We start from the raw sequence: 13,074 nt of genomic DNA on the forward strand, positions 1-13,074 counted from the left end.
CATGAGGGGTTGACGGGAGGTCATCATGGTGTACACACTACCGCACAAAAAGTCTACGATTGCGATTTCTTTTGGCTTACGGTATTCATGGATGCTCAAGAATTTGTTAGAACTTGCGATGCTTGCCAACGTACCAGCAACATCTCATCCAAGAATGAAATGCCCCAAAATCCCATTCAAGTACTCGAAATCTTTGACGTATGGGGCATTGATTTCATGGGACCTTTCCGTCCTTCGAGTGGGTGGAAGCTCAAGCTTTGCCTACAAATGACGCCCGAGTGGTGGTGAGATTCTTGAAGAAGATGTTCACGCGATTCGGTACTCCCAAAGCCCTTATTAGTGACTGAGGAGCGCACTTTTGTAATTCTGTGATGGAGAAAGCATTGGAGCAATATGGAGTTACTCATCGTTTATCTACTGCGTACCATCCACAAACAAACGGTCAAGTAGAAAATGCGAATAGGGGAGTGAAGAGGATTCTTGAGAAGACGGTAGGGAAGAGTCGTAAGTATTGGTCGGACAAGCTTGATGATGCTTTGTGGGCATTCCGTACCGCCTACAAAACACCTTTAGGGACCACACCGTTTATGATAGTCTATGGCAAAGCTTGCCATCTCCTGGTAGAATTAGAGCACCGAGCGTTTTGTGCTCTTAAAACCGTGAATTTAGATCTTACTCCCGCGGCTAGGAGAAGGTATTTCCAAATCCATGAGTTAGAATCCCTTAGAGATGCGGCGTATGAGCGTTCTTGGAGTATCAAAGGGAAAACGAAAGCGTTGCATGATAGAAAGCTTAAAGGGTTGAAGGAGTTTAAAGTTGGTGACAAAGAGCTCTTTTACAATTCGAGGTTTAAGTTGCTTCCCGGAAAGTTGAAGTCGAAGTGGACGGGACCGTATGTTGTGAAGGAAGTGTTTCCGCATGGTGCGATTGAGCTATAAGATAAAGTTAGTGACAACTCATGACCTAACCTCTCGTACATGGAATATGCATGGAATATGGCATGTGGTTTATACTTGCTCCTAGAATTCATGCGAAGCAATAATCAATAGAACAAATCGCCTACAATTCATAAATAATCCATAGAATTCATAAATCCATAATAAAAATCAAAACTTTAGCAATCATTCATCTAATCTAGGTAGTAACAAAGGTTTAGCCAAGAATCATAACCACAAAAAAGAAACAAGTCTTGAATAACAAATAAGTCATGTTCATAATTTTAATAACACAAAGTAAATTAAAATTAAAACTAACTCGTTTGCGAAAACGTGACACGAATCTTGATCGCGGCTTTGAACCCTCGTACCAATCACCTTGAAATCTCCTCCACTAATTCGCTTGAAATCACCTCCAAGAATAATAGCCACCAACCACTTTTCGAATTGATGTCTGCACCCCTTTTCTTTTTCGTCCAATGTATGCTCACGTCCAAGGTTGTTGGTATATGTATATCTTTCTACCTCTTCTGTTACCCTCCCAAGCGATGTATGTACGTGCGTCTAAAGTTCAGCCGTTTCCAATGTTGGCGTGCCCAAGAATGATGTGCGGCTGATGTATATTATATGCCTCTCAAATTAATAGCCGCCTCTAATTTTGTACGTGCGTCCCAAGTATAATTACAATTCCCTGATGTCTATCGGGCCCATATGTATGCGATTATATAGAAATTAATTAGATAGTCCAGTTAGGCCCACAAGGACTTCTGAATACGCATGGATCAAGATCAAGATTCCCTCTTGTTTAAATGCATCCCTAAAATAAGACATTAAGTTCAACGATCCCATGTGATTTTTCATATCACTTTTAGTTAATTTTCATCCAAAGCCTTTCACATTAATTCTCAAAACCCTCATGACATGCTTCTGTTTTTGTTACCTGTAACTAGCCTAAGACCCCGCGAGCTTCGCGGGTGGCTAAACACCAACTAAACTCATAAAATAATTTAAACGTAGAAGCGTTAAAGTGTAATTTGTTAAGCCTAATATTTTGAGACAGTTGAGCACGTCCCAATAGTACATCTACATAATGTTCGTTACAAATTAAGTTTTTGTCAACTAAACCTTCATGACGTTTTCATGATGTCTTCTTTAACTCCACTATCGCATTCATCCTCTGACATTATCAATTCCAATCAGGACGACTTAGAATTTAAAGCTCTATTGCTAGATTATTAAAAAGAGTTAATTACTGTTTTCGTCCCTGTGGTTTGTCAAAAATCACTATTTCATTCCATTAGTTTAAAAATTGCGATTTCAGTCCTTGTGGTTTCACTTTCGTAACCATTTCAGCCCACCTCGTAACCATTTCAGTCCCTGTACTTACAGAATAAATTGATTGAAATGGTTACGAAAGTGAAACCACACGGACTGAAATGGTCACGAAAGTGAAACCACACGGACTGAAATCGCAATTTTTAAACTAATGGACTGAAATAGTTATTTTTAACAAACCACGGGACGAAAACACTAATTAACTCAAAAGAGTTAATTACTGTTTATATACATGAAATTAATTTGAAAAAAATAGATTCTTACTTAAGTGTAAGAACAACTCAAACGGGTTCTTAGAGATATCAACTGGTTGGCTACCCTCCAACACTTGATTTGCTATAAATCCCTTTTACTGTTATAGAAAAAAATAAGGTTATAACCCGGAAATTTTCCGGATAGGAAAATTTAATTTATAACAAATAAAAGTATAAAAAAACACTTTAACATCTAAAGTATCCTCTTTTCCTTTTCTCCATCATAAATTTTTAATTGGTTTCTTAAACTTTTTCTTGTTGTAAAGAGCCATAAAAACATACAAAAGCAAAAATGTAAAGTAAACGTCTATATTTAGAGCATTTACATTGGAACCTCTATTCTATATTATATAGAGAAAATAATAGAGAAAACAACAAAAATACCATCATATTGGAATTTCTATAATAGAAAAAAATTAAAGTAAAGTACACCTCTATATTTATAGGGTCACATACATTCAACCCTCAATATTATTATTCTGAGTGTGTAATATCTAATATGATTTTGAAAAGCTTCAATTATACCACAACCTCACCAATTTTGAAAAGGCCCATTTTTAAAAAAAAGACTCATTTCATCACAACCTGTTTTAACCGAGTTAATCACAGGTTATCCTCTAAATATCTTTTGACATCTATACATAAAATAAATACAAACAAACTAATCATAAGTCCGTCTTTAAACAATTTTTCAAAGTTTACCTACTTGAGCAATTAGAGATAAATATAAAGCAAATCACCCGTTAGGTAAAAACAGTTGAAATTGCGTTTTTTTTTTTTTTTCAGTAAAGCAAACTTTATTAATCACCAAAAGAGGCATACAAACAACAATTAAGCTTCCAAAAAAACATACTAAGATACATCCAAAATACTCTTACCCCATTACACATCCAATCACTTTAAAAAATATCTATACACATACACTAACCAAAGTCTAAACCAAAGAAAGTGGACCAGATTGAGAGATTGGCGCCTATCGATCTGTTAATCATCCACCAGAGAGTAGCCTCCTTAATGTCTTGCACTATTTTAGTTTGAAAAGCATCGACCCCTTTGAAGATCTTATCATTTATCCTTAACCATAGCCTTCATACTGTCATGAGAAATACAATATAAATCAGCATTTTTTTTCGTGGGTGTATCCAGACTAATTCTACATACACAAACCTTCCAACATATTGATTTAGCGAAGATACGTGAAGCGAACAAAAGACAGGAAGAGCAACTTTTATATTTTTTTATCATACATGTAATCATTTTATAAATAATGCTATACAAAATTACAGGAAGAGAAACTGTTATAGTTATTATTTTATAATATCAATCATAATGCTATACACACCTTCTCGTAGCTTAAACACATTTCTTCAGATTATTATGGCCCAATTTGATCAGATTCTAAAAACCGAAGAAAGATTATCATGAGATACTGTAAAACTGGGGTTTAGGATGTAAACTATAAAAATAACAAATTAATTTAGATGATTAGCCTTGCAGAAAACCCAAATCGAGAAAGTTTACCTGAATCGTTAACGAAAAAAATCAGACTCAGATTTGGTTACTCAAGCGGATATTAATCACTGGAATAAGATCGGGTATCAAACATAAGAGCACACATGAGTTGATTAATGGAACAAAATGGTGAGGAGAAGAATATACATCAGTGAATCGAATAGAGATCAATTTCCCATAGGATCTCATTTAAGATATATAGTTATATAGATATAGATAAAGAACGGTGCAAGATATACTCCTTCAACTTCTCATAGGATCCCATTCAAGAGTTACTTGTAGGGGAAGGAGTCTGAAAGAAGCTCATCACCTAAAATTACAAAACCCAATTTGAATTAGATATGCAACTCGAGTACAAAAACAATAGTCGAAGAAGACTCGAAGCATCCCTAAAATTACAAATAATATAGTCAAGACATCTCATAAAAAAACATCAAGATTTCAAAGCATTCAAAATTTAAAATCAAACACAATAATGGTTTACTTCAAAATTTAAATTTAAAATAATGATTGACTTCAAAATTTAAAATTTAAAATCTGAAAATCAATTCACTAATATCCAATCCCGTAAATCAAGCAAACTTATTAGGAAAGTCTAACCTTTCAAATTTAAATTCAATTTACAGATTCGAAATTTAAAATCAAACACATTAATGGCAAACTTTCAAATTTAAATTTAAAATAATAACTGACTTCGAAATTGAAAATTTAAAATCAAACACAATAATGGTTTACTTCAAAATTTAAATTTAAAATAATGATTGACTTCAAAATTTAAAATATAAAATCTGAAAATCAAATCACTAATATCCAATCCCGTAAATCAAGCAAACTTATTAGGAAAGTCTAACCTTGCCAAGCAAAACCAATCGACATAGAAACAAACTCATAAGAGAGGGAAAAAATATAAAACAAACAAAAGGAGGGGTTTCAAAAAACGTAAATGAATTTATCTATAGAAACACTACAAATTTTCTGGAAATTAATACAATACCAAATTTATTAGTAACTAAAAAATACAGCCAAAATTAAATGAGCATAAAGGATGAAACCAAACATTATACCGGATAAAAAATAGGAAAAAAAACAATAAAACTAAAATTTTTGATTAACATGTCCGACGAAGTTTAATAGTCCGGCAATGGCATAAAATTTAGGGTTAACCATGAAAAAAAAAACAAAACAAAAGAATCATTAATACATATTAATACAATACAAAATTTATTAGTAAAAAAACAAAGATTTTCAAATTTCAAAAAATATCATAGTTTGATTTGCCAAAAAAAAAAAACAAAATAACTTAAAAATTATAGAGATTAGCATAAATGATCAAAACTATCATTATACCGGATCAAAAAACACCAAAAAAACGATAACATTAAACTTACCTCTTGTGTTCGAAGAAGATTCAGACTCCTGTAATTGCATAAAAATTAGGGTTTATCATAAAAAACAAAAAATAAAATAAAAAAAATCAGTAAGAGCATCACTCTTTCAAAGACATCAAGAATAGATCCATTAATAAGATTAGATTCGAAAAATTTAAATCATCATCACCAACACAAAAATACAGAAAAATGATTAAAAAAAGTGCGATTAAGCATTTAAAATACATAACAATCTAATCTAGTTTACATGCCTGCAGAATAAGTGGATTGATCTACAAAAAAAGAAGAAGAACAAATTCTGAGAAACTTGAAAATTAATGTGATTGTCGAAAATTATGGAAACTAACACAAAATTTGGAAGCAATTAAAACTTTAATATAAGTTATCTTGATAAATTTGGAAATACGTTACAATTTAGACAACTTTGATAAGTATCCATAATTGATATAAATTTCAAAAATTCAAATTTTGAAATAATCAGTCAAAACAATTTACCTAAATAGTTAAATATTATTCAAACGTAAATTCAAAACCAATGAGGTTAATATATTCATAATACAATCAATATCTAAATGATTGTGAAAAAAAAATCAATCACAAAAAATACATAAAAATGATTAAAAAAAAGTGCGATTAAGCATTTAAAATACATAACAATCTAATCTAGTTTACATACGTGCAGAATAAGTGGAATGATCTACAAAAAAAGAAGAAGAACAAATTCTGAGAAACTTGAAAATTAATGTAAGTTATCTTGATAAATTAATGTGATTGTCGAAAATTATGGAAACTAACACAAAATTTGGAAGCAATTAAAACTTTAAGGATAAAACTGAAAATACTTTTTAGACAACTTTGATAAGTATCCATAATTGATATAAATTTCAAAAATTCAAATTTTGAAATAATCAGTCAAAACAATTTACCTAAATAGTTAAATAGTATTCAAACTTAAATTCAAAACATATGAGGTTAATATATTCATAATATAATCAATATCTAAATGATTGTGAAAAAAAATCAATCACAAAAAATACAGAAAAATGATTAAAAAAAAGTGCGATTAAGCATTTAAAATACATAACAATCTAATCTAGTTTACATACCTGCAGAATAAGTGGAATGATCTATAAAAAAAAAAAGAAGAAGAACAAATTCTAAGAAACTTGAAAATTAATGTGATTGTCGAAAATTATGGAAACTAACACAAAATTTGGAAGCAATTAAAACTTTAATATAAGTTATCTTGATAAATTTGGAAATACGTTACAATTTAAACAGCTTTGATAAATATCCATAATTGATATAAATTTCAAAAATTCAAATTTTGAAATAATCAGTCAAAACAATTTACCTAAATAGTTAAATATTATTCAAACTTAAATTCAAAACCAATGAGGTTAATATATTCATAATATAATCAATATCTAAATGATTGTGAAAAAAAATCAATCACAATCATGGACCTGAGAAGAAGCTCGAGACCACTGTCAACAAAGACATCACAATTTTAAGAATTTAAATAGAGAATGATGGATGAAACATTGCTTAAGCTTAAACAATAATCTGTACTATAACCTTTCTAGTATGTCAAATCATCACTCCCAATTGTTGAACTGTAATAGTGTCAGCAAACAACGTCACCTCTGACAATTGCTCAAAATCTACTTCAATACGTGAATTTAATCGGAAAACCTAAAGATGAACATATGATAGAGAACATCAAACACGAAGCGACATTATCAAACATGAATCGATATTTGAAGAATTGTTACCTATTTGTTGAATCGTTTGGAGAAGACAGTGATGGATCCCATCTTTCAAAAAGCACCAAATCTTGAAAAATATCACAGAAGCACTCAAGAAATGAATATAGGTATTGATGAATGCATAAGTTAGAAATCACTGAAACCCTAAGAAGAGGCGGCAGCTAGGTCTTCCAGACACCAACAACGCCGCAAAAAGAAAATTGAAAACACGGATACATACCTTATACGCAGCATAATAAGGACTGATTGCTTGCACTCGCGATTGAAGATGAAGAAATCTAGGGTTCAGGAGATTGCAAATAACATATTAAAGATTGATTGATGATATCTACGGTTTAAGGAAGAAATAGATAGTGTTTAACAATGACAAAGAAAAATCAAAGAGGGAAAAGAAAAATAACATACCTATGTTTTTCGAAGATCAATCGATGAAAAAGGAAGAACCGGATACAGGAGATGGGTATTAGGGTTTTGGAGTGAAGTGAAGCGTATTAAAGAAGCTAAGGAGCATAGTTTTGGCGGAAAAAGCAAAAAAAAAGTGGTCTAAGCAAATGCCACGTGGCAAGTAATGGCTTAAGCTAATGCCATGTGGCTTAAGCTTGTTTTACTTTATTAGAAGTAGTAGATTACAAAAACTCATACTAGTTAAATTTGCCATATTGAAATTAATAGGCTTTAAGAATTCATTTAATCAAAATAATTATATTATTTTCTTTGAAATCCCACGAACACTTTTAGCAAACATAAAATTAATTAATTTAATGCTTATTAAATAATTATCACTTATTTTAACTCATTCTCTTCTTAAACTTATGATATGAACCAAATAAGAGTGGAAATAATGCAAACAACTTTAAAGTTACTTAAAAGTAAGTGTAGAGAATAAATATTATATAAAAATATATATATTTTAGAGCATATTAAATATCCCTACACTTAACCTTTTTTTTATCCTGAAAAAAAGACTCATGTAAACGGAATCAAAATCAGATAATATTCAGGTTCAAAAGTCTAGATTACTTATTAAAATTAAAACATGTGTTAACCGCGATTGCAAGTATATGTGTCCTCTTAAACCCAAACCCGGTTCCAAGCCCTTATCATCTAATTTAAGTTCAAGTTCGGTTAATTTACCTAGGGTCTCACACTAGAATCTGTCGTTTCATCTAGTCCCGCCTCAAGCTTATAGAACAAAATGAACAGTCACTGGACTAATTCCTAACCGTTTTATACCAAGATCAAGAGAATTTAACATCAATTTTTTTTCTCTTTTTTTTCTTTTTTTTTTTCTTTTGAGCTTTTAGATTATGCATACCTTACCCCAGAGGCATTCCCGATCAGAGTCACCATCCCCGAGAGGGATTACAATAGGCATCAATATTTTTGCATTTTTATTCAACAATCCCAGAGGCATTCTAAGTCAGAGTCACCATCTCCAATGAAGATTACATAGGTCTTGTCATTTATTCTGTCTAGCTCATTTATTATTATTATTATTATTATTATTATTATTATTATTATTATTATTTTTATTATTATTATTTTGATAAAAATTCTAATAATTTTAGTTTATAACGGCATCCCTTATACTATTATTGGCGGTTTCGGCTTCACAGCCTCTCTTAGATGAGAACCCACTAGTGAATCAACAATTAGGTATATCTAGCTCAAAGGAACCTAAAATCGGGTCGGGCCTACTCACACATCCCAAATTAGACACAGGCTTAATTTGTTTATTCTCTTACTATCATTATTTGAAACCCGAACAAACCTGATTTTTCTATCATTTTCCGTTTTTATTTTGCAAACATCTAAAATATGAGACATTTTCAATTTTCAAATTTTTTTTTTGGATTTTTTTTTTGTATTTTCAATTTTTTATGACTCAAGACTCTACTAACTAGACACTAACCGATAGTTTCCCATCCCCACACTTAAACTCTACATTGCGCTCAACGTAGGATGGAAACCGACTCCAAAAAAATTAAGAATAAATAAGAAATAAAAAACAAATGGCAAATTGTAAAGGACTTAGCTGGTAATATAACACGTATGCTCCATAACTCTCGTCCAATCCAGCTCGATCGTATAGCATTTCGGTCGCGATCGGCTCTGACTCTAACTGGCTGTCATGCTCGGTAAATGCCTGATATCTGATAAGCAGCTCCAAAATCACCCGAATGGAGATTGAGTACGGGTGGTACAATCCAAACCTGCATAAACAAAAACAAGCAAAAACCAAAGCAGTACCGACTCTAGACAACTAAATTAGACTCATGGTACAAAATAAACGACTCAAAGTACAAGTAAATAGATACCATAAACTACGGAAAATCCACCGAATAAAAAAAATTAACAAACTCTACAAAACCTCCCCACACTTGAACTTAATCAGGAGGTTTTTCTTTGATTTAGACCTTATCTAACCCGTTCAATTCCACCCGGTCCTCAAAAATAATTAAAAATTTATTGGTGGAATAATAAAATATTTTAAAATATTTTAAACGGGTCAGACCACCAAAATTTAAACTTACCTGGAAGAAACCGGATGCGCGGCATGTAGCGAGAAGACCGATCGTGTCTGAACTTCAAAGTCTCCTTCTTCTTCTTATGGCCACCCTCGATCCGTAACCAATTCCGATCCTTCCCTTTTCTTGCCTTCTCCCGCGGTTTTGATTTTTGAGTGGCTTTTACCAATACTTCCACGGGCCAGCTGTGGTGTTCTTCCTCTTCCACCACTCCTTCTATTTTTAGTGACTTTTTGATCTCCATAGTTGGTTTCTCTTCCAATAATGCTTCTAATTCAGTCAAATCGCCAACTGGGTCAAATCGTTCTTCATCTACTAGAGTTGGTAGATTAACCAACTCGTCACCAAACTCCGTCTCCCATGAGAGGATATGATCATCCCCCACTTCTGATGCATCTGACATGTCCCATATTGGGTCAGTGGGATAATAATCATCATCAGAAATATCTAGATTGCTGGGAGGTTGCTCATCTTCTTCATCTCCTTCTTCTTTAGAATCACTCTAGTAATCATATATAATACCCTGCGGAACCGGAGGTGGGACTTCGTCGTCCATTTTCGTCTCTGTGACTGGAATGATCTCCTCAACCGACTCTTCTTCGTCTTCCTCTGAGTCTTCTCCCTTCCATCTCTTATATGCAGCCAGTTGCACATCTATTTCTTCATTACTACACGAGAAATCAATTATCAACTTACCTGAATTCTCTTCTCGTTCTTCTTGCTGAACCGAAGGTGGGGCTGAGATGTCCATTATAGTCTCCGGCTAAGACTGTGATTCCTGCAAAACATCATCCTCACAAGACAAGTGTAAAGAATCATACGAATCATTAACATCATGCATAGAATCAACAGACACAGAAGTATCATTTTCACAAACGGTTTTCATATAGTGTGGAATTGGTATTGCTACCATCCCTGGTTCTATAACGCTTAAAAGCAACTCACCTAAAGGAGTTTGATATCCAAGATAATTACCTGCATTATCGTACATATAACGACCTTGAGTCTTTGCAAGCTTTGCCTCCAGACGATCTAATGACTCAACCACATACCGATGATGCCTATCTCTCTCTTCCTTATCAAATTTCAACCAAGCATCTATTTCCCGCTGTGTACCATTTTGATGAATTATTTGCCAATACGAATTAACATAATAATGCGCAGAGGACCCCATGTATTGTGGACATTTAACAGTAAAATGAGGTCCTCCACAAATCTCGCACATAACTAAGACTTAAAAGAAATAGAAGACACGGAAAATTAGACTCCTACGACTCAATATACAGAACACAAATAGACTCACAAGACTCACCACGAAAACACAAAACAAAAGACAAGTAGCACATATTATGTCAATTAAGTCCAATCGAAACCAATGAACGCAATCGCCAAGAGTCTCCGGCAACGGCGCCAAAAACTTGATGTGCTTAAAGTGGTCAAATAAATATAAACTAAATTAACCCTAAATTAGACACCTAAATTTTAAATTTATAAAACTAAGACTCTCTAATCTAGACCACACAACTAGCAAGTGTACTGGTCAATGCAGTATAGCCTAAGTAAGTCCGAGTATCGAACCCAAGAGACTCTCTAATTACGTTTACGACTCTATCTAGACTTAGACTGACACAGACTCTAACTATTTTTATGTTTGAGGGGGGGGGGGTTCTAAATATCCTAGGAATTGCAATTAAATTAAACTAATTAACTAGACTAACTAGACGCGACTTTGGATGGAGGTTTTAACTCAGTGGTGATGAGGACTACCTAGGCTAGAATCCTATTTAACTAGGAATGGATTTCTATTCGAAATTAAAGTGGTATGGAACCGGGATCTTTGTGTGCTAAACCCTAAGAAATCCCTACTAAGACCTCCCGACCCTTCTCAGGAAGAAACTTGTGAGACTCTACAGAGCTGTTTTGACTACCAATTGGTTAGACTTCCTCTCAGTCCTCTAACTTCTTTAAAAGTGCCTTAATCTGACAATCTACCTCTCAGCGTGAAAGTCTAAGGCAACTATGGATTTTAATTTAGTTTAATAGACACGAATAAGATTAGGGAACTAAGACCGATTTCTCTCAAAACCTAATCCTAGCTATATATCAAACCGAGACCTATTAATAACCTCGATCCTCTCAGCGACAAGGTTAGCAGAATATCAAGTTCTAAATATATTTTATTTACCGTTTCTAGGGTTATTGGCCAATTCACCCAAAGACTACCCGAACCCGCAAAGACTCGAACAATCAACACAAACCTATCCTATGAAAGACATTCACCAAGGTTTATGTGAAACGAATAAACAATCAATAATCAAAACTAGATACGCATATGCACTCAGTTAAAGATTCCAAAGTTCTCTACTTTTTAAGAAAAATCCATACACATGATAATAACCGAATAAAAATCCAAACTTTATTAAATATTCATCTTAACCTAGGTAGATTGAAAAGTTTAGTCAAGAATCATAACCACTAAAAAGAAACAAGTTTTGAATAACAAATAAGTCATGTTCATAATTTTAATAACACAAAGTAAATTAAAACTAAAACTAACTCGTTTGCGAAATCGTGACTCGAATCTTGATCGTGGCTTGAACTATGAAAACCATATGTGAAGTTGTTGACCAAATCTAAGCAGAATTTGACAATCTTATAACAATGGTGATTTTATTTTAAAATCATGAAAACGGTACTATTGAGAATTGAGAAAGTATTCATCTCTGATAATAAAATGGTGATTTTGGGAGTTCGAATGGGCATATTAATGGTGACTTTTAATCATACCCACAACGTGTTCGATGAAATGCATAAACTAAATAAATTGTGGGAAATTTGGGGATTTTTTAATGTTTACTTGATTTAGATGATTTGCTAATAATCAATTGGTGTTTAGTAAACATAAAGCTTTGATGAATTGAATGGTGAATGAGATTAACATAAAGTACATATGCAAATGTTATTTTTTACTTACCTAAACGAGTCGAATGGGTATGTGGGTTTAACTTTGTTTGGTTTATAACCAAAAGACCATTGCTTGTTGTTAAACGGTGTATGTTGGATTGGTAAATTTGACCTGTAGTTATGATTAAACATAAATGAGCGATAACGGGTCAAATGAGTGGTAATAAACCAATTATAAGTTTGGGGTAAAAGAATGGTTTAGAACGCATGACTGATGATGGGTAGATAAATACTTTGGTATTATTAGATGAATGCTTATGTTATGTGTTCTGACGATTTGCAAGTTTGATTTGTTGTCAAGATTGATGAGATAACGTTCGGATGGCGACAAGTCAAATAATGATAAAGCAACAACACTACTAAGGGCGAAGATGAGTAACTCGAATGTG

The 13,074-nt window shown here is 32.9% G+C and overlaps 1 protein-coding gene across 1 annotated transcript; it reads left to right on the forward strand.

Moving 5' to 3' along the window:
* The first annotated feature begins 371 nt into the window (after positions 1 to 371).
* Positions 372 to 938, forward strand: LOC110866984. The gene has a single exon (XM_022116126.1). It carries the CDS (start codon positions 372 to 374, stop codon positions 936 to 938), a length of 567 nt encoding a protein of 188 aa, XP_021971818.1.
* The last annotated feature ends 12,136 nt before the right edge of the window (positions 939 to 13,074 follow it).

The sequence above is a fragment of the Helianthus annuus genome, chromosome 7 (genome assembly GCF_002127325.2).
Source record: "Helianthus annuus cultivar XRQ/B chromosome 7, HanXRQr2.0-SUNRISE, whole genome shotgun sequence".
Lineage (NCBI taxonomy): Eukaryota > Viridiplantae > Streptophyta > Magnoliopsida > Asterales > Asteraceae > Helianthus > Helianthus annuus.